The 22,644-nt window shown below is 38.1% G+C and overlaps 1 protein-coding gene across 2 annotated transcripts in view; it reads left to right on the plus strand.

Annotated features, from left to right (window-relative positions):
- The first annotated feature begins 637 nt into the window (after positions 1–637).
- The window catches only part of LOC134746479 (protein jim lovell), a 35,090-nt gene continuing 13,083 nt past the window's right edge, over positions 638–22,644 (plus strand). Inside the window, exons 1-2 of one of the 2 annotated variants that reach the window (XM_063680881.1) lie at positions 638–2,015; positions 20,320–20,370. In XM_063680881.1, coding sequence (XP_063536951.1) covers positions 1,304–2,015; positions 20,320–20,370 — 763 coding nt within the window. In that variant the 5' untranslated portion in view covers positions 638–1,303. The remainder of the gene's footprint in view (positions 2,016–20,319; positions 20,371–22,644) is intronic. The other variant, XM_063680882.1, reaches the window with a different exon arrangement.

A 22,644-nucleotide genomic window follows, 5' to 3' on the forward strand; every position in this document is an offset into this window, starting at 1 on the left:
ATGACTCTGACCACCTGACTCCCGCTATAGCCCTCACGCATTTTTTTTGTGCTATGAAAGCTTGTTTTACATTTGTGCTATTTCCCCATAATACTATTCCATAGCGCAGTGCAGAAGCAACATAGCTATGATAACTAATAATATGACAAGTAGCGCGGTTTTGTCAGAAGTGATACGCTTCAGTTTTTTTATGGCATAAATAAATTTATTGATTTTAGTGGAAACTACGTCTATTTGTTATTTCCAATTTAAATATTCGTCTATATCAATGCCTAGGAACTTTGTATGTGATATTTCTTCAATTTGCTCATTATCAATTTTTATAGTTAATGGTATTAGTACAGTTACATAGTAACGTAGTAGTTACGTAGTAACAGTGTAGGAAGTAGGTACCTAGCAACTTATTTATTGAACTTCGAGTCTCGGTGGAAACTCAACGAAGGTTATTTAGAAGGGATCGCTTTTCGCCGATAACGCCTTTTTGCAGTTGACATTTCCGGTCCACAATATAATTAAGAGTAACGTTGAATAAAATATAAAATGATTTTTACCTGCTTTGTTTCGATATATTAAACTTACCTTCGATTCGAATTCGCCCTTAGTAATGTTTGTAAGTAACGTGTCAAAGCGGTCCAAATGAAACCTTCGTCTGTTTTATCTCGCAGACAGATAAATTCACAAAGCTCTACTCACCTATGGACGCAGTAAAGTAACGAATTCGTCTGCCTCCCGCTCCCCCATCGCCGTTTGTAGGTCACCGCTACAAACATAGCTGGCCATGACACGCCACGCGGCCATCCCCAAATATAAAGAATAAGAAACGCTTCTTATCACGCTCCATACGGTACAAGAAATGTATCCATATGTTACGCTAGTTACGCTACGCAACTGATAAGGAGATAAGAATCCAGTACATAAGGAGGTGTGTCAACATTACGGAATGTAGGTACTAGGCTGACATACAGAGTGTGGGCGTCACATGTGACGGTATTCGGGTAATGTGACACGTGTGTGCGGGCGGAGGGTGGTGGGGGGTAGGCGGGGCCGGGGGCGGGCCCCACGGGCGGCCACTGCCCGCCGGCGCACGCAGCGAGCCTCGGCATTCGCGCGACACCGCCGCTCCGCGCGCCCGTCTGATTCTTCATTCCGCGCTCGCGCTCCGTACGCGCCGCACGTCCGCGCTTGTCTCGTGTGTGCAGTGTTACGAACTGGACCGAGTGACTAACTTTGACTTCAGTGAGCTATGCGCCGGAATTGAAACACGAAAGGGTTATAAAAACGCGCACGCGCGTCCGAAAGCAGCATGGAAGAAAAACCGGAGGAACATTACAGCTTACGCTGGAATAACCACCAAGCGCACCTCCTTCGCTCGTTCGAGGCTCTCCTGCACGCAGAGACCTTAGTGGATGTGACGCTAGTATGTGCCGAACGTCGCGTCCGCGCCCACAAGGTGCTGCTCGGAGCGTGCAGCCCGTTATTCCGGCGGATTTTCAGCGAGAACCCTTGCAAGCATCCGGTCATCGTGTTAAAAGATTTCCAAGGATGGGAGGTGCAAGCGGTTGTGGACTTTATGTACCGTGGCGAGGTGTCTGTGGCACAGGAGCAGCTAGGGACTGTGATACGAGCCGGGGAGTCGCTGCAAGTGCGGGGGCTGGCGGATCACGAGCGAGAGGAGAGCGCGCGGTCATGCACGCCGCGAAGTCCGGTGGCGGCCGAGCCGCCGGCGGCCTCGCCGCCCGCAAGCCCGGCGAGTCCTCAACCTAGGAGGAAGCAGGCTCGTCCGAGGCGTCGTTCTGGAGAATCTGACACGCCCGAGAACTTGTCGATGCGTAGATCGCCGGGTGATGGAGGCTTGAAGGCGGTGAGGCTGGCGCGCCCGCGCTCGCCTCCCAAGCAGGAGGCTGAAGAGGCCGAGGAGGCTCCGCCGCCGCCCCGCATGTTCCCGCCGCACCAGGACCTCTACCCGCCAGTGCCGCCGCAAGCCGTCTCAGCCCTATCCCTCACGCCGCCTCACAGTAAGTACTACCTATACTAATCTAGATGGTCATGGCACGCAACAAACATTCCGAAAATAATAACACGTTAAGACGAATTTTGAAATAGAGTAGAGTTGTTGTCAGTGTTAATTTTCAAATCCATACTTCTCATATCAATCTTGTTAAAATGCCACGATTGCCACGGCAGAGATGCATCAAAATAAAAGGGTGTCCAAATCAATATGCAGTGTCTCGGACAGTCCTGTTTTATAGTATAATTAAAAACGTATATTAAAAAGTTACAAGTGTTTATTAAGGTTATGGTACAAAAAGTTAAGGCCAATATTAAAAGCAAGGCTGTTCTGGATGAACAATAATTACGCACCTGATAGGTAAATCGGTAAATAAAAACTGACTGACCTCGCCATCAAGATCTTAAAGTTAACGCTACATTGGTTAGCCTTTTATTTTATACGTAAACAAATTTGGTATTTGTCGTTTTTTAGTGTCAAAATACACAATTCTGTTTTCCACCTGTAGATAATCTTAGTAGTAAAAAGTAATTAGATGTTGCACCTAGGTAGGATAGTGTAATTAAATATAATAATATGTTAATGGTAGGTAGGTTATAGGATTTAGTCTAGCGTTTTTCTAATAAGACTCTTACAAGAAAAGGACCGTGTCATATTAGTAACAAATATTTTTAATTATTGTATGCTCTTTACGTAGGACTGAATCATATATTTAGGTAACAACTTCGTATTATTAGATTGTCCCATCAAAAATGAAGTAATAAACCAAAGAACGTAATAATACCGGTATTTTTTGTATGAAGAAAAAACCGGTTCCGAGCCTTGGTTACTAATGAAAGGGTTAAATCGCACCTAATTATGGTATGGCAGATGGCACATGGATAATTACCTACTTAAAATTGTTTTTAAATAGACATCATAGTTAGAAACATCTACAATACGTGTTGAATGAACTAATCTTCTAAAAACATGAAGTACGTGGCATTATAACAACATATTCTTAAATTAGTTTATTGTTTCCGAAACCTGTCAGGCTTAACATAATTCGGCCCTCCATCATAGCCCCTTCGCGACCCATAAAATTCGCTTTAAATAACCTACTGTTTAACCCCAGCGGTTCACGAGTTGAGATTTATCACGCTCCACCCCACCGCACAGGTTTCCTCACACTCGATAATGGCATGCTTCGTGATCCCAACACACTCACGAAAATATCTCACTTAAAACATATTCCGTTCAGCTCACGAGTCACGAATTTAATCATTGTTGTGACATTGTAATGCCGTATTTAGAATAAAATATGGTTTATGCGCAAGCTTTATAAGCAATTAAATTTTAATGGGGAGAAAGTGACACATCTAAAGCCTTAGTCCTATATCAATGCCGTTTTATGTGAAAATATGTAATGATTCACTTAATTATGCCGTGAGCTAATGTAATTACGGTGTACCGCTATCGGTGGAATCGCAAGATCACATTATCGCTTTAAGCTACCTACTGATTATATTGACCGGAACCTCACATCTGAGATAAAATTAAGATCACCTATTCATGCGTCGGATGCATTATCTCGTCAATCGCGTGAAAGGTTATAACTTTATAAAGTCCATTAACTTAGCATATCGCAAACATTGGCCCGGCCGTAAAATATCGTTTTAAATGGCGGTGCCTGCATTCTATCCGCCGTGTATGGTCCTCGTAAATGTGTGTCAGTGTAAATTTTACACTTCAATAATTATGGCTCGTGGTCTCTTTGCTCGTATGAAAGAGGAAGCAATTCGAGCAGTCATCTTGCTTTATGATCCCTTTTCGATTTCTAAACGCGTTTACAGCGGAAAACGCCGTGTTTCTCGTGATATTTACGGCGAATTTTATTGATGACGCTCGAAGGGATTGCATTTTAATTACAATGCCACACAAACGCAGTAAATATATTACCTTTTCAATTTATTTTAATGTATTTGGCAGAACGTGTGAAAAAAGATAGGTATGCATATTTTATTTTACTGTGGTTTAAATATCTACTAGCGACCCGCCCCGGCTTCGCACGGGTTACACAAAACCTTAACAAATTATACACCTAAACTTTCCTCAAGAATCACTCTATTGATATGTGAAAACCGCATGAAAATCCGTTCAGTAGTTTTTATCAATAATCAATTAATCACGCAATAATGACAACCGGTCTGGCCTAGTGGGTAGTGACCCTGCCTGTGAATTCCGGTAAGGGCATTTATTTGTGTGATGAACACAAATATTTGTTCCAGAGTCATGGGTGTTTTGATGTTTTCTATGTATAGGTATATAAGTATGTATATCATCACCTAGCACGCTTTGCTTAGTTTGGGGCTAGGACGATCTGTGTAAGATGTCCCATATTATAATAAATATATATATATTGGCATCTAAATAATGGACAATCATAATAACAAAGGCATAGCAGGACCGTCCACAAATCACGTCAATAATGTATTTTATACGACAGGTTTAAAACCTCGGTTGGAATTAGTTCAAGGAGTGGTTTTATACGTCAATTTTGTTTTATTGTTTCCTCAGTTTCGCGTATGTGCCGAGTGCTTGATTGCGCCATAATGCCGTGGGTAGTAATGAAGGGTTGCACGCACTCGGTGTGTTGGGACTCGAGGGGGAGATTTGTGAACGTTTCCGCACTTGTCAAGTTTGAAATCAAATTTCGAATTCATTCAAATTTTACTTTAATCACCGGTGTGGTTTTCCTTAAACGTATACATCTATATATCTTCTATTCGTTGATTAAATCTGTCGAAACGATATTTTCCTCGTACATTTTTTTATCAAGCTTCCAAGCTTTAGTAGGACGTCATAATGTCAGAATCAGTGGTTAAATTTAATATAAGAGTATATTTTATTGTTTCCTCCATCTCCGTGTGTGATGAGAGCTTGATTATGGTTAATGGTGGTACGTAAATGTAATGAGGGGTTGGAGCGCCGCAATCACAGGCCTTCCTGATTGTGCTCACTTGGACTTGTCAAGCAATTCTAAATTTGAACCGCTCTCGTATTATCTCTGATTGTTTTATTTTCACGCTACTGCAACGATTACTTCGAAATGGCGGATAAAGTAAGATTAACGACTCCGATTTAAAACTATTAGCAGTTGTGGAATGTATTAAATAATTTTAATTACCTTAGAACTTCGTGTGTGGCGTTTACGATGCCAAGTTATTTGTAACGCTAATGGTATTTGAAATCATTAACCTCGCCATAGTTAGCAACAATGAAATCGCTGTTTTTTTTATTCTCTTTACTGGGCCGAAGGACAGCTATTTGAATTAATTGATGAATCTATGTTGTCTATTGTTCACATAAACCTTATGTCTCGACACGCGAGGTCTCAGACCATTGGGTACATGACCTTCAGGGAGGAGTAAAAAAAGTAGAACTGCAGGCGGCGACATTGGCACGAAGCGCGCACACGCGAGGATGAATAGGAAAACAATACGTCACCTACATATTAATTACTTGGAATTTCTTTTTATACCTATTGTCTATGAAATCCTGCTAGTATTCAACAAGAAAAATACTATGATTTTTTTAAATTATTATATTGTAATTTATTTACATTTTACATTGATACTAATACCTAAACGTAGTTAAAATATACTAGGTATTTAAATATACTTTGGCAGTACGAAAATAACAAATACGAGAAATATTGCCAAACAAAAGTATTGTAGGTAATACCTACTAGGTATTAAAAGACAACATTATTGAAGAAATATTTTTTTATATATTCAATACTGTGTAATTTTTTTCACATTGTTAAAAGGAAAGGGCAAGAATTATAAATCACAACGCAAGTTGAAATTTATTATTTATTAAAATACAAACAAACCTTAAGTAATATACAAATCATACAAATAAGGACTGTCCCCCTATTGCGCATCGTGTGCGCACCGCGAGGATGACGGCGCCCGCGCATCGCATTAGCATTCAATCGGCCTGACCCACTCCCGAGCGTTAACACCTAGGATTATGGGAAACGAGAGCCTTTCTGTAAACACTGTTTGAAGAACGGCTGTATGAACAGTAGGGATGCTGACTGTATTTAAAATAAATAAATTATTTAACAACATGTACCTATGTAATAAAGCACAAGAAAATTATTAGAAAAACGTAGACCGCATTTTTTGACACAATTTCTGTTTCTATTCTATAATCAATCGAAAAGAACTAAAAAAAGTAGGTAACTTGGCAGTGACGTCACTTCGCCGCCAGCCTGCAATATGGCCACATATCAAAATTTATAATTATTGGAGATTCAATCTTAATTAAAAATAATAAAGTTAAGTTTCCTTTAAAAACTTTCGTGCCCAAGTGCCGTATCGTATTGCAGGCACAAAACGAATTGTTTTGTGTTCCATATAGATTCCATAGTGGCTCGGCAACGCGCATGTAAGTAACACCTCTGGAGTTGCTTGGCGTACCCTATGCTTGTTTGCCACCGACGAGTATAAAAAAAGGTTCGCAGTCATTTAGGAAATTTAATAAGGGGTACGTGAAGTTCGAGGGACCTTGGTTTGTGGTCAAACAGATGCAACACTTTTGATGACAATGTGGTTTCCCAATGACGTTACGTATGGAACTCTTCTTGGTATTTTTTTATTACAAATACGAGTGTGTACAAATATGTGCATTTAACATACTCTGCCAACACAGGGTTTAAAGATGTTCAGCTGACAGAATTTTAGACCCTAATTCTTTACCAGTTCAATTGGCACATATTAATATCAAGCCGTTTATTATTTATTATGGGATCACAGGCAATCAACTTGCCTGTGATCCTGTGTAGGACATACTTATGTCTGAATTCTTGTATCTCTCTCACCCCAATAATGAGTGATGAAGATGTACATTAACAAGATTATTGATCAGGGTTGCCATCGCGTGCGCGGACGACAACAATGCATTAGCATTCAATCGGTCTGACCCACTCACCAACTCCTCGATTATGGGATAAGTATGTAATTAAAATATAAACGGAATGAAAATTAATTTAGAACAATTAACTGCTTGTAGGTATTTGTTTACGTAAATACTTTTGGTACCTGCATATGTAATATAAAAGATAGTGACATTATATAAAATAATCGTGGTATAATCGTGACGTTACAAAAATAAATTTACAAGTAACATGATCATCATCATTGAATAGAATAGAATTCATTTATTCATGGTAAACTACATCATCATCATCATCATCATTGGCCTGTAACATCAATAAAATGATGGTTTATACAGCGTCCATAAGAGTAGACATGTGACAAATCTAGTATATTCAGCAGTAAGTACGCCCCTACTTTTTTTAATAAATAAACTTCTAATATACTGCAATCCCACTTACTTACTTAAAAATAACTAACCAAAATAAATCCCTCATCTTGTTTTTCATCAAATTAATCAATCGTAAAATTTGTCTGACGCGCACTATTTGTGTTGAAAAATAACTAAAAAAGTTGTCCTCAACTGACGCGTTAATTAAGTGACGTTTGACACATTTGACGTGTATATTGTTGCCATTTAAAAGTTTCTAAATACTTATCTCAGTATCAACTTTCATTAGACAGTTTGTATTAAAATAAAATAATATATAAATAAGAAAAAAGTTTCCCTACATTTGTACTCACTCCTTACACATTAACTGAGATGATGTCTATGCTTCAGTTAGTTAAAAGGGAAAACTCCTAAAGAGTGACAGAGGACACTTGAGCCCCATGCGTCTCATTTGACGTTTTCGTGCGTCTTTGTCAGGCTCGAGTTTTCTTAAACTTTGCTGTGGCTAGAGTCTTGCAGATTCTTGAAAATAAACAATTTAAAAGTCACGTTCTTTTATACAAGAAGCACTTACTCGCAAAGAAATGTCTTTGTGAGCTATTTTGGCAAATAATTTTCATTGGCCTTAGTTACGCTTTTTCGAAGTTCAGTTAGTAGAAAAAAAATCTATGAGACCTTATGCCCTAGTCTAGTACGTTTATGTTTTGCTTTCTTGCAATAACAAGCAAGTAAATTAAATACAATATTAGTTCACATCACAAATGATTCAAATGAAGTAAACATGGCCAAATTGACCAACCACTAAGAAAGCACGAAATTCGATCAACATATTTGAGAAGTGTTAGAACCCCATTCCACGGCTTTATATTCTGTATTTGCCAGTGATTTCCAAAGTAAAATTAACATATAAACAAACATAAATTATTTTTTATAATATCCATACAACAAACTCATTATCAAAGTAGCATATTAAATAAAGTACCTATCAACACTGAAAACATTTGACATTCTTTAAATGCCACTGTCAATAAAAGTTAATAGCTATAAATAGCCAACATGTAGTAGGTACTGCTCAGTCCGTATCACTTCCCCGCCTCGCTCAAAGCATAGATAATACAGATCAGTGGGACAGACAAGCGTTAATTGCCATTTTAATCAGCCATTGTGTTGGCCCCACTGTGACGTCACGACACGTGTACCTATATGATGGGTAATTTCATAATTGGAATCCTATTTGTTTACGTTTTTATGGATGCATTCACGGTTTGCTGATTGCCAGTAATTTATGTTTTCTGATTAGTATGTGGGAATAAGTTAAAGCTTAGTTGGACATGTAATTGTGATCACTAAGTACTTTTTTTTTATACCACGTCGGTGGCGATCAAGCACACGGCCCGCCTGATGGTAAGCAGTAGTACTTCAAATAGATAAAGGTTTTAGATACTTACAATATTTGCATAAAGATACTAAAACACATTTAATATCTAGCTACTCTCAAATCACTTTCATAATATATAACAGGTACATAAACATGATTTACGATTACGACCTAATGTACCCTACATTTAACGTTTAGCTGTTTAGTAAACATAATACTTTAAAATTCCAGTTATATGTTGCAGATTGTCTATGTGTTTCAAAACTCGGACAGAACGTCGTGTGCCAACATTCAAACATAAACTGAATTCGCATAAAGCCCGCCGTACACTAGAAACCTGGTGGGCGTATCGGTAATGATATGCGTTATATAGTGCCACAATAATTTATGTGAACATTTCTATCCGCTGCAGGTGATTTATCTAGCAGGTGACTCGGTCGTGAAAGGTGAGAGCGGTGTTGCCACATCGTGAGCTGGCTTTGACAAACAAAATGCACGCATTTGTATTGATTAAGCGATATGCATATCGGCGTATTAGAAGATAATTGAAGAGTTCGTTAAGGACTGGAACACTAGACAAAACGAGTTCAATAGAAGATATGAGAGACCATCTATAATACAATTTCTATTCAAACAGGGTTAGTTTCGCATGCGCCTTCCGTTACAAACTTAGCGAAGATACTTTAGTTTAATCTTACCTAAATATAACAAGTTTTTTTTTTAATCCAGCAAAGGAGTAGGTAATTAAGTGTTTAGTGTTAAGGAGATACCTACTTGCATGTACAAAGAGTACCGAGTAAATAATAGCTAAAATCAAATATGTGCAAACACAAAAAAAAAAATTATAGCAACTTGTCTCAAACGCGCCCTTATAGTTAGAAAACAAGAATGGGTGGTCGCCGCGCCGACCTATTCATCGCTTCCTCATCATAAAGCAATAAATATTCAATTCTGCGCCATCATTCTACCAAATAACTTGACGAAATCTCGCTGACTCGGTAAATATACTGCCCTTGTAAAAATAAAATTTACAACCTAGACACTTGCTGATTACATGGGTGCAAGCATAATCCTATTACTGGCTACAGGTAATTGAGTAGTTTACATAATTAAACACTTGCTCACATGAAATATGTAGGTTTAACAGTCTCGGCGCAAATGCACCCGCTACGCGTATTAATATTCCCCGGGCTCGATTCTGCGACCATCACCATTTATTGCGCTCTTTTGCATCTGGTTATACTACTAAAATAACAGTTCGGCTGTTCAAACTGGTAGTAACCCAATCATAATTCACTACATGTTGTTACCTGATTTTGTACCAATATGAGAAATCGGTTGCACGCATTTGGGCATTGTGTAGGTTGTCTAATTCATAAACACACAATAGGTAAAAAAGTTGGTTGCAGGTGTTTATTTGCCGTTATAATCGATTTTACCGCTTCAATCTTATTCTATTTATTATAGCAATTATTATTTGTTTTTCAATCATTAACGATTAAATTGAACGGATGCAAAAAATGTCCTGCGCTAAACGAAATTATGGCCACACGAGCATTTACTGTAAAATTATAATTCCTACATGAATTTTTCTTATTCGAATCTATAATTTCATTTAAATTAAATTAAATTAAATTAAATTGTCATTTATTTCAGGCCTAATACACCCATATGTGTTAGTAACTTACATAGCTAATAAAAATAATGTTAGTGCTATTACAAAACAAATTAACATGCAAATTAACTAATGACTAGGAGCTAACTTAGGGCTAGGACACACCTTCCTTTAACGTCAGTGGTTTAATTCTGGTCCTTTTAGTGTTGATTCGCATGTTGCCGCTTACCAAATAATTTGTTTACCTTGTTTTTCTAATTAAGGTCCTACGCAAAAAGAATATAAACTACCATGCAAATTATTTCCCAACAGAATGGGTAAGGTAGGCTCAGAAATTATCTATACGCTCATTATTAAGGATAGTTATGTATATAGTTCTAACACTTAGATAAGATTAATTAAATTTAAGGTAATTACTAACCCAATGATCCCCGATGGTCTTAAATAAAGAATTTTATTTATTTATTTATTTTATACCCCGGCCACATACTCGATCAGTGACATGGGAAGTAAGCAGAGACGTAGTGTGGCCGCGCTACTTGTCATGCTCCTCGTTATGCCCACCGTTCCCTATTTTGACGGTTTTTAGGCGCGAGTCAAAGGACCGGCAATACGAAGCGCGAGGAGCATAGTGTGGCCGAAGTATAAAGATGCTGTCAATACCTAAAACGCGCATACTGTCTATTCGTATCGAAGTAAATGAGATAGCAGATAGCACTATCGCATGTTACTGCGAAATAAAATAAAAGTGGCCGTGTTTATACACATTTAAATAGGAAAAACAGGTTTTTTTAGAATATAATACGATGCAGTCCTTTCTTAATTTTTATTTATTACTTAATTTTTTTAATAATATACTGATTCAGTTTTTTAATGACGATTGCTTGAAATCCATTAAAATTCATTAAATCAAATCATAGTCATAAGTACCAAAGTAGTAGCTATAATATTTTATATCACACTTTATCGTTGTTGCACATTATCGATAGGCAATTTTAAATATTACCGTGCTATAATATTAAAACGTTTCATATTTCCTGCAAGGAAGTTATCTATTTTACACCCCATAACACACACGTTATTTAGCTAATTAGTGATATTAGACTCCCTTAAATATCTAATAATAATAAATCAAATTTTACTATTAGCTTTACACCTCGGCTTGTCTATGGTATTTAGTACTAGTTTACATTTCCTATTGTCTGTGGTCACATTAGAGTGACGTGAAAAGGAGCAATAAATTTGTTTTGTGTAGTGACATCTACCGATTGGTTATAGACTTATAGTAATAATCTAGGGCCGACCTCGTTTCGATTCTGCTCCTTTGTTACTAACGTGAATGTATCATTAATTCTCGTTACGAAGAATTTTAGTGTTTTACGGCAGGAAATACCGCCTGGTGGTACTTTTTGGAACTATAACAGAATTATGTCCCCCGAATACCTAGACTACATACAATAGGGTTGTTGACACATGTTGAGTTTTATAACTAAATCTAGTTAAATAGATAGAAAATGAGCAATTTATACCAATAAATTGAAAACTTAAATAATATAATATATATGGGAGTAATAAAAAATTACAAGACCTGTTTCAACTTTTTTTTAAATTTCCAAATAGGAAATAAATAATGGTACAGTTCTATTCGTCACACTTGATTAAAAAAAATTGTAGGTGTAGCAACAATATACATAAACGCAATATTTCACCGACAAAATCGCATTTTCCTTGTTTTCCATACATTGAAACGGTTTCTATTCTAAGCAATAGCGACGTTACACGGTGACATCGTGATGTTTTGCCATTTTGTTAGAAGCGTTTCGTCCGTAAAGTGCGGGTGCCAGACTTTGATCATCATTTGTGACTTTTGTATTGCTATTACAATGGGTCCCATACAGACATTTGATCCTCAAAACAAACCTGATCGACTGACACCATTAATTAAAAATTGTCAAATACCCTATTGAAGTAGGGTATTAGGCATATCGTCCGCAAACTCCACGATATAAAAATCAGATAAAAATTTTCATTCTCTTGGTTTTCAAAAAGCTAATGGAAATGGACCTACTTACACAGATAAGAAAGTTTATTTGTGGTATTTTCTATAAAAAGGGACCTTATTGTCGATGGCGCTTACGCCATTATTAACGATGCTCCGATATAAATACAATGCCGCGCGACGCTGTGCGGCGTAAGCGCCATCGACAATAAGGTCCCTTTTCATAGAAAATGCCCCATTTTGTTTGCCTATATCGGTTAATAATTGTACCATTCTTTAGGAAGTTGTAGACCCATGCAATTGCGCATATTTAATGGTAATTTATGCGAAAGCAGAAGTTAGTCACTATATTAAATGTAGACGCAGACAAGCAAAGTTTTGCAATTCATAACGAGATACGTCATTGAGGTGTTAATTGTATTTTACAAAGTCAGTTCAACTTGTCATAATAATAAGGAAAAAATAATCTATGCCAATGTATGACGAATACATAACACACGCAGTATGTAGATTGTTATTGTCATATTAATCCCACTGAAGGAATTGAAATTATTAAAAGCATAATTATAATATAATTACATTATACTCCAATGATAACCAAATAATACAGCATTTAACTCGTAAAATTATAATAAAAATGGTGGATTATCAATAACTTAAAGAGCGATCAATTACCGGAAGATTACGATAAACGGTAAAATTTCCAGTTTGTAATACCTAAATCACATAATTAGTGCAACAAATACGAATAACGTTTGGTCATCCTAAAATCCCCGCCTTTATCATTTACATTAAAAAAAAGTATAAAATCTTCCAGTTTAAAGAAATGTAAGACATGTATTGTGGGGTCAACCTTCTTCGCCCACATACTCGTAATTAATACTTAACATAGTAGATTTAAAGATAACATTCGGGCTCAATAGGTGTGAATGGCGCCGTTAGTGAGCTGACAAATGTTCTCTGCCTCAGCGCACGCGCCGGCCCCAAACAGTTTTATTAACCGTCAACTATGGGTCTTAAAAACTAGCAATAGGTAATTTAAGGAACTATGTGATGCGCTTTCTATGTGCTTGCATTCCGTATTTGAATTTTGGCGTAACTTTGTTAAAAACTATTTATAAATTGTTCACTACAAAGGGCGTTAGGAGGAAAATGTCACTTTCGCAGGTTTAGTTATGGTTTATTTTTTTCGCCGTCACTCCAAAGCGCTTACTGCCTCAAATTAGGTAGTGATTTTATTTAATAGTACCTTAGGATTTGGCCACATCAGCGTCTATCAGTCACTTCACCAAAGGCGCTATTGCGTTAAGATTTATTAGTTCTGTTCCAACATACGAGCACATTTTATTAATTAAAAAACTTTTACTTGCTAATGCTAGGAAATAGACACCTACTCAACGTAGACTGAGGTAATCTAACTAAAATCTCAAACCTACGCGTATCACATATGTTATACAGAAATTAAGGCCTGTATACCATTAAATAGCTTTCAATAAGCGATTATTGATACGCCGAGCGGATCGTAAAGAGGTTGATATACGGCGCGGACTGAGCGCGTCGGCGAGCGCGTTCCTCCAATTACCAGAGGGTATTTGTCAGTGTTGAGAAACGACGCACTATGCAGTCAGTGTGTTTTGTGAATGCTATCTGGGAATCAAACGTTGACATGTGGGTCTTTGAGGCCTTAAGTCTTACGTTGGCTTGTAACCCTTAGCTAACTATGTTCCGCCTTAAAAACTAAGGCATATTTTTTATTATTATGGTAATTTATAATTTTAATTTAACTGTTTACTAAACATTGTTTTTAAATACATATAGGTATACTAACAAGAAGATAGATTGTAAAAATCTAAAATATACAATATTCATTCATTCATAATTGCTCATTGATAGTTGTTTTTGTTTAATTATGCTTAGACAAAAATTCAGGATGTCCCGAAAAATTATGGACATCTGGTTACCCTAATGCTGTCTAACAATATTGACATATTGTGAGATTGTTCAGTGAGTGTTTAATGCTTAAGTTCGTTCGTAAGTAACCATATTCGAGTATTTAAAATTAATATTTTAACAGTCGTAAAAATAAGAAGCCACAGTTGTTTATACCTGCATACAAAACAATATACTTATGTATATAGTATTTTTGCACACCTCAATACAGGAAACAATACAATGAAAACAGCAACTCAAGTAGAGGTAAACAACAGGCGGTCTTAACGCTACAAAGCGATCTCTTTCAGACAACCTTTAAGAATATTTTATCCAAGATACGAGCTTTTTAAGGTTCAAATCAACGGTTGTTGGCAGTTACTATAAAAAGCTCGTATCTCGTAATGTCACGTCATGTTATGTCTCGTAATCGTAATGTTTGCAGTAGATTACTGCTCGGTAACTTTTCAAAAATTAATTACATGGTTATAATTAAATGTACTTACCTTTAAAAAAACTTTTTAATTTAAATTAAACTAGATATAGTATTATATCTGGTTTAATTTGTTGCCCGTATTGGATTTACACACTGTATATTGTTGTAATTGTGGGTGCTCAATTTCAGGTCGTATAAGAGCGTTTTTACATTGTCCGATCGGATGTAGGATCCTACATCCACGTATCAGTCCGCGGGGGCGCGGGCGCCGGCTTTAGCGGTCACGCACACTACAACAAACATTATGCATACACATGAGCACACGAACAAATATTATCGGTCCGACAGCTGACGGGGGGCTCCGACATGGCTTGAATTATCGGAAGCGCCCTTCCGATATCGGATGTCGGAAGGCGCTTATGAGAAAAACAGCTGCAGGAGTGCCATATGGCATCGAGTTCGACTTTTTTGCGTTATCTATAGTTTTTAGTAATAATGATTTATTAAATGAATAAATAAATACAGAAAAACACATGTCTTACATTTTACTTCCATCCGACATCGGATCGGGCAATGTGAAAACGCTCTAATACTACCTGATCTGATACTGCCGTGTGAAAGTTAGCTGATATCTTGGTGCGAGTGCGACCCTCACGTCGGCATATGTGACGTTACGCGTAGGAATCATTAAGTTTTTAATCATGTCTGTACGTTTACTCCATGTTTACTCAGAAGTGTTTGGTTTCCTATAAAAATGCGCTTTTGTGCAGGAATACGCGTGGTTAAACCTCTGCTTTATTCAATACTGGATTTCGCAATTTACGTAGTAATAAGTTAAAAAAAGCCTCTACTAATATTTGTTCGTGTGCTTTTTAGAGTGGTACAAACATCATTCAATCTGAAAATCCAGAAACAGCAAATTTTATGGAATCAATCAACAGATATAACATAACTGTAGGTAGACAGAGTTAAAAACAGGGTAGACAAGTTAAGAAAACTCAACGACCAACTTTAAACTTGCTCCAAATCACGAATTACCGTACTGTTTTAAACAGATCCAAAAAACTGTTACACGCAACCGGAACTCGAATCATATATTAGGTTTAATCTTATACGAATTTAATAACAAGTGATATGGCCAGACGCCATTGTCCGCCTGAGAAAGAACTCAATTTTTTGTTAACGATAAAGAGGTGCCGACGAACCATCCAAGAGATTGATGCGCATGCGTGATCATATCATTCATATCTACCCGCTGTGCTGCGCGTTATTAAATGTACGGGAACACTTTGCTACTGAGCTGATATATTTTCGTCACACGACCATAATTGATTTTAGCCGTAAAATTCAAATTTTGAATGAGCGTTCTGTGAATGAGAATCGAAATAAGATCACGAGTATGTTCGGCAACGCGGCCTCTCACCGACACAATGGCCGGCGCATACGCCAGATCTCTCTCTCGATAAACACAAAAAACCCCACGAAAAAACTACATGTCATGCATCTACGTGTGCTAGTCGATTTCACGGCGGGCATGGGAATTGAGTGGAGTTTAGAAAGCAATTAAAATACAGTCCGGCGACCAAAAAGTGCGCTCGACACATGAAATCAACGGACACGTCTGTGTCGTCACGATGCACCGCGGCAAAAACGACCGGAACCGTTAAAACCGAGCTCCAAATTTACCGCCGCCACTCATCATTCAGATTTATTGACCCTTGAAAGGGATCCTTTACCGCAGATAAATGTTATTTTGCCGAATCAAAATACCTTCGTAAAAAACTTTACCCGCTACTGAACTTCGCAACCTACTTAATGTAACGAAAAACGATACAAAGGGACGAGCGTCCGAGACTTGATTTTTTTACAGCCGCAAAGGTCGGCAAGGAAACGAAATCGGATTACTGATCTGTGATTATAAAGTTTCGTACGAACCGCGGGAAACCACAATTTCTTATGTTTGTTTGTTGTTTTGTATAAAGCGACATAGATTAGATACTTACATATGTTAGTTAAATGCTACATTTTGTATGTTGGTATCGCGATATGCAGCTGTCAATCACAACCGTAACTGGCAACCGGCCTTTTGAATGGAGAACATGGCTTGCGACTTTATATTATTGTTTTTAGGGTTCCGTACCTCAAAAGGAAAAAACGGAACCCTTATAGGATCACTTTGTTGTCCGTCCGTCCGTCTGTTTGTCTGTCTGTCTGTCTGTCTGTCTGTCTGTCTGTCTGTCAAGACCGGCCTTTATCTCGGGAACACGCGCGTGAAGGTATCGAGTTGAAATTAAAACTGCAGTGCCTTAAAGTTGTGAAAAAATCAAACTTCTATATTAACGTAAAAAAAAGATATGGCAGTTCTGCCGTAAAAACGTATATTTCGACACTCTCTAGGGAATCAAAATTTATAGGGTACTTTACTTTCCGTTGACCTTGAACTATGAAATTTAGCAGTCAATATCATCTTACACTACAAGTACCTATACATCAGGGAAAAATCTAAAAACTATAATTTACTTATAATTTGTACAAAATAAAAAAAGTTAAATTTGTACGGAACGCTCGGTGGGCAAGTCCGACTCGCACTTGTCCGTTTTTTTATATATATTATAAAGTATAAATCTTGTTTCGTAACTTATGGCTTTGACAACTTGTTCACTCATACGCTATGGAGCCAACATCATTACAATAAATGTTATTAACCAAAAACTACTAGGAAATGCGTACCTTATTTCTCGGTAATTTCATTACAAATTACAAATGTATCTATGTTATTAACTAGCGGGGCGACCATGAGTCAGGCACATGAGTAATGTAACACAATGGCGGTGCACAAATCATTGCGGCCTACCACACACGTAAACAGCAATTTGGCCGGAATCAATCTAACCTTTTTCTATATCAATACGATACGCGCCGTGATAAATAGACGCCCGTAGACAATTTACTGTTTTGTTATTCGATTGCATACTCGATTGTATCGACTTATAATTGGAATACGAGATAGAACATTCACGTCACTTTCTGTTTTGTTTACTTGCATGAATTAAATTGAGCTTCACAGTGATTCAAGTTAGAAGTAATCTTCAGTTAATTGCTTGCAGAATAAAATAAGTATAATTAAACATTAGTATTTCCTTTTAATATTGACGAAGCCTAGTTTTTGTCAAACACTAATTTTTGTACTTTTTACGGTCTATGCACAGAGAAAGTCCACAGTAAGTGTAACGATCTAATCGATTTTTTATTTGTATTCGCAGCTTTATCCGCTTTAAATCGATTCTTGCGAATAACCACAATCGTTTAGGCTCTTTCACATGATAGATTACATTACATACGCAACGGAAGCAAATTATTACCGATACGAGCAACAGACCGCAGAGCACATACCCCCGTTCTTTATTAAGGTACCATAAAACGAGACGTGACGAGCAAACAAAACAACTACGACTCGCTGTAGACACGTTATTACCAGATAATAAATTTAATAACGAAATTAATTAGGCCGTTCCGATTTCTAAAATAACAATGAAGTTTGAAGCGTCATGTGGGCAATAAATCGAGCATCGAAAACGGAGTTGAATCGAGTGATTAAAGCGCTTCACTATTTGGGCATAGACAATGAGATCGACCTCTCATTTCGGCGCGAACCCGAACAATAGAAAGCGCTCCAGCCAAAAACTTCACACGATGTAATGTAACATGGGAAGTTAACGAAAATACATTTCAATAGCTAATGCCCAAATTGGTGCGAGCTTACGAAATTAACACGTTACTAGCTGTAATTTATTTGAACTCTCCCACCGTGTGTGATTCAGCTAATGTGTTCTTGTTATTATGTACAATCAAACGTGAACGCTAATTCGGAAACGGTGTAGTGTCATTATGAAATTACAATTAAACCGGCTATTATGAGTCACACGTCATCGTTAGTCACGGGAATGGTTTTTATATGAAACTGTTTTGCACGGCTCAGATGCGTGTGTCATGAGGAAACTGGCATCCCGACCCAATTCAGTGAGGCATTCACTTATCAATTATTTACCGTTGGTTGTCCTAACTGACCGCCGAAAGCTTCTTTATTGCCATTTCTACTTCCGTGTGGCCGATGTGTTAGAAGTGAAGCAAAAAATCCCTTGCAAAAATTAAGTTCAAAAGTGATCCTCGCGCCATGCGGCAGTATGGATACTGATGGTCCAGAATAGCTAAATTAAAATTACGCACGGTCTACTTGTCATTGGCCTATATGCTTCCCATTCCCATGAGACAATTACCTATATTTTCAAATATAACTAACTACGCGACCATACCCGCCAAGTACCTACTGTATTTTATTGTATTCAATATTGTCGCGTTAGTCGCTTCAGTTAGGACAAGGCTTAATAGCTGTAATCAAAGTTAGCCTTATAAATATTGAAACCCTGTTTATCAGTATTCGTTACACCCTATATTATTTATGTAATGAGGACTTATATTGGACACGCGATGTCTCGAACAATGCAAGGATAGTCGCAGCATCATCGGCCTAGACTTCTTTCCACTTAATCGTTCCCCACATCGGCGTGCGTGTGCCTCGACTGAAACAATGGATTAACCTAGTTGGCGAGAGGTAGCAGTTATGGCGTCTAGATATCGTTCCCGTGTCCTTGCCGGCCGCTATCTATCATGTGATCTATTGTACGTACAGCCGACATCGGTCTTAGATTAAAGCGATAATTAATGCTGATTCCATACGACCTAGATTCGGGTCCGCTCGATAAAGTTAATTTACAGTTATAGTTGTAAATCTAGTTGCAAAATAAACGGCGAGCACGAGCCTGACCATAGACAACACTTGGCGACTCCCACACAGACGCGCCCCCGTGTGTGCGCCGGTAGTGAATGGGCCCGTACTTACGTGACACGTGCCTAACCCGACACGACCCTTTACGCATGTGTCGAGCGAGACACAACAACACATGTGCGTGACGCGTAAGCGAGACGGAGCTCCCTCTTTCCTCAATGACCGGGGTGCTCTGACAAGTTGTACGCAAGGGTTGCGGACCAAGTTGCCGCTTTCGATTTCTACGCGTGGTGCATATGGGGCACGATCGATCGCTAACTTTGTTGTCTGATAACTTCCAAGTGCGATTTTGTTTACGTCGGTTTCACTGGGGCGAACAGCTGGAGCTTTAAAACGACTTTAGTGTTTGAGTAGACATCTATAGTGTGTAGAAATACTCAGGCTTTTACGAGTATGAAGGGGACACTTGCGAAAAATTCTTAAATACCTAATTTGCGGAAAAAATCGTGTCGAATTTAACCGTATTGCAGACTGTTTAGTGTTTCGAAAATAATTGTTTATGGTCGAACAGTTTGTTGGGGGGAGTAGAAAGCGCCGAGCGGCTAATTGACCACAAGGTTCCCCGTTCTGGAAATCGTGTGATATAATGAAATCGATTGGTCACAGCGCTTGATATCTTCATGTCGCAGTCTTTTATTTGCATTACATAACCGTGTTGTAACTTGGAAACGTTTGATAAGTGCCTTTTGAACTGAATTTTCTTATATCTCAATTCGGAAGCCGTGCACGACTTTTATTGCGAAACAAATGAAATACGTAAAAGACATGAGTAAGAGAGTGAATATTTCTGTTCAGACCAACCGTTGGCACCCTGGCGACGGTCGGAGCTTGCAGAACAACTTTACAGTAAGTTTAGATTAATTATCTATAAGAAAACCCTTGCAATAGGTACCTGTCGAAAAACTAAATAACGCAGAAACACAGTAGTACCCGTAGTACCCATAATACGCCGCCTTATCACGATAACAAACCGACCTACCCATAGTTACAATCTCAGTCGCATTAAGAGCCCATCATAATCGTTTAGTTTACCTTGTTTTCATATATAAATATACACACGAATCTACGTTAAGAGTGATAATAATCTGAAGTATTAGATACTCTTTTCTTTGGCCAAAATCGTGTGAAATAAAACACAGCTAAAATTACATCTCCCTGACCCGATACAGATCTACACAGTTATTTTTAAGCAATTTCCATCTAATATGAATGTAGGCTTATTGATTGTCGGTAATTATGCAAATGACTCGAGCTAACGAGTACTGTAACCAGTGACACAAATTAACTGTTTGGTATTCCTGCCTCTATAAACCTAGACGCCAAAAACAGGCTCAAAATGGCTTATAACGCTTTCACAAAACAGTTCTTAAGTCTTTTTAGAGTTGGCGTTGGAACGTATGTAACCACGTATCGTAAAATTTCTAGGCTTTCCAATGCTTATAGTGAGAATTACAATTAACCAAGTAATAGTCCAGCTCCATAAGATTGAACGGGATCCGTTTCATGGCCGAGTGATGATGGCTCTAGTTTCCCATTTCTAGACTCGCTCGTAACTTTGCTATTCTTGTGAGTCAAATGTGGCTGTGAGATATATGAGGAAGGGAATAAACCAGACGGCTCCATTCAGTAATGTAATGTACCTACACATTTTCGCACATTGCGGTTTTGATCGACGTCCGGTTCTCTGTATTTATGTAGGTACAAAATCAAGGAAATTTACACTTTTTTAGCATCAAAAGTAGCGGTTCAGATTCCGCGTCCAAAGTATCTACCGTTCTCTAATAACTTGTGTAATGTATTGTTTTGTTGTCTGTCATTTCTTGTAAATACTTTTTTTTATCTTTTTCATTAATTTGTATAGTGCATTCGTTTTGCTGTAACGCTGTACAAATTTTGTATGTAACAATAAACAATAAACTTAACAAAAAGAGATATCACTCTCTATAATCTCTATAATGTCAAAGCTAAATACCACGCTTTACGTAATCGCTGCAGCACGGTGTGCCGTGACGCACAGCGGCACCATATTCATGAGTCAGTGGAAAAGGGTGAGCCAGCTAAAATTTGGAAATTTCTCAAGTCCTATGGAGTTGGTAAATCAAGCAGTACTTCAATCCCTAATGATTTAGATATCAACCTCCTAAATTTGCACTTTTCTTCTCCTGCTCTTTTCAGCGGTCCAGTTAAGGCTGAAACTCTTACTCGTCTTTCTTCTTCTCCAACTCCAAGCTTTTCCCCCTTTTCTTTTACGCCAGTCACTAACAGCGATGTCGAGAAGAATATCCGGTACATTTCTTCGAATGCCGTTGGTGTCGACTGTGTGGGCCGTCACATGATCATTCCGCTTCTCGACCTTCTTGTCCCTATCATAACTAGCATCTTTAACTCTTCCATCTCTTCTTCTTCTTTTCCTAAAATTTGGAAAGATGCTGATGTAATTCCGATTCCTAAAAAATCAAATCCGTCTTCCTTCCCTGACTTTAGGCCTATTTCTATCTTACCATTTCTTTCCAAAGTCTTAGAGCGTCTAGTGCACTATCAACTTACTTCGTTTTTAAATAGAAACTCTCTCCTTAATCCATTTCAGTCTGGTTTCCGATCTGGTTGCAGCACGGTCACCGCTCTAGTTAAAATTACAGACGACATCCGTTTAGGAATGGATAACGGAAAGCTAACAATACTGACATTGCTCGATTTCACTAACGCATTTAATACTGTAGACTTCGATATACTGTTAGGGGTGCTAGGTACTCTCAATATATCTCCTGATGCGATTAGGTGGTTTCGCAGTTACTTGGAAGGTCGTCGGCAACGTATTAAAATAGACGACGTTCGTTCATCGTGGTGCAACACGCTAGCTGGCGTCCCGCAGGGTGGCGTGTTGTCTCCCCTTCTCTTTTCCATCTTCATCAATTATATTTCTCTTAACCTCCTTTCTTCTTATCATTTGTATGCCGACGACCTCCAAATTTACTCTCAGTGCCCAATTGCGGATCTACCTTCTCTGATTCTTACCACCAACTCTGATTTAGAGCGCATTTTGCACTGGAGTTCTTGCTATGGAATTAGAGTTAATCCTACGAAGACCCAAGCTATTATTATTGGTAGCCCCAAGAACAT

The sequence above is a fragment of the Cydia strobilella genome, chromosome 13, assembly GCF_947568885.1.
Source record: "Cydia strobilella chromosome 13, ilCydStro3.1, whole genome shotgun sequence".
Classification (NCBI taxonomy): domain Eukaryota; kingdom Metazoa; phylum Arthropoda; class Insecta; order Lepidoptera; family Tortricidae; genus Cydia; species Cydia strobilella.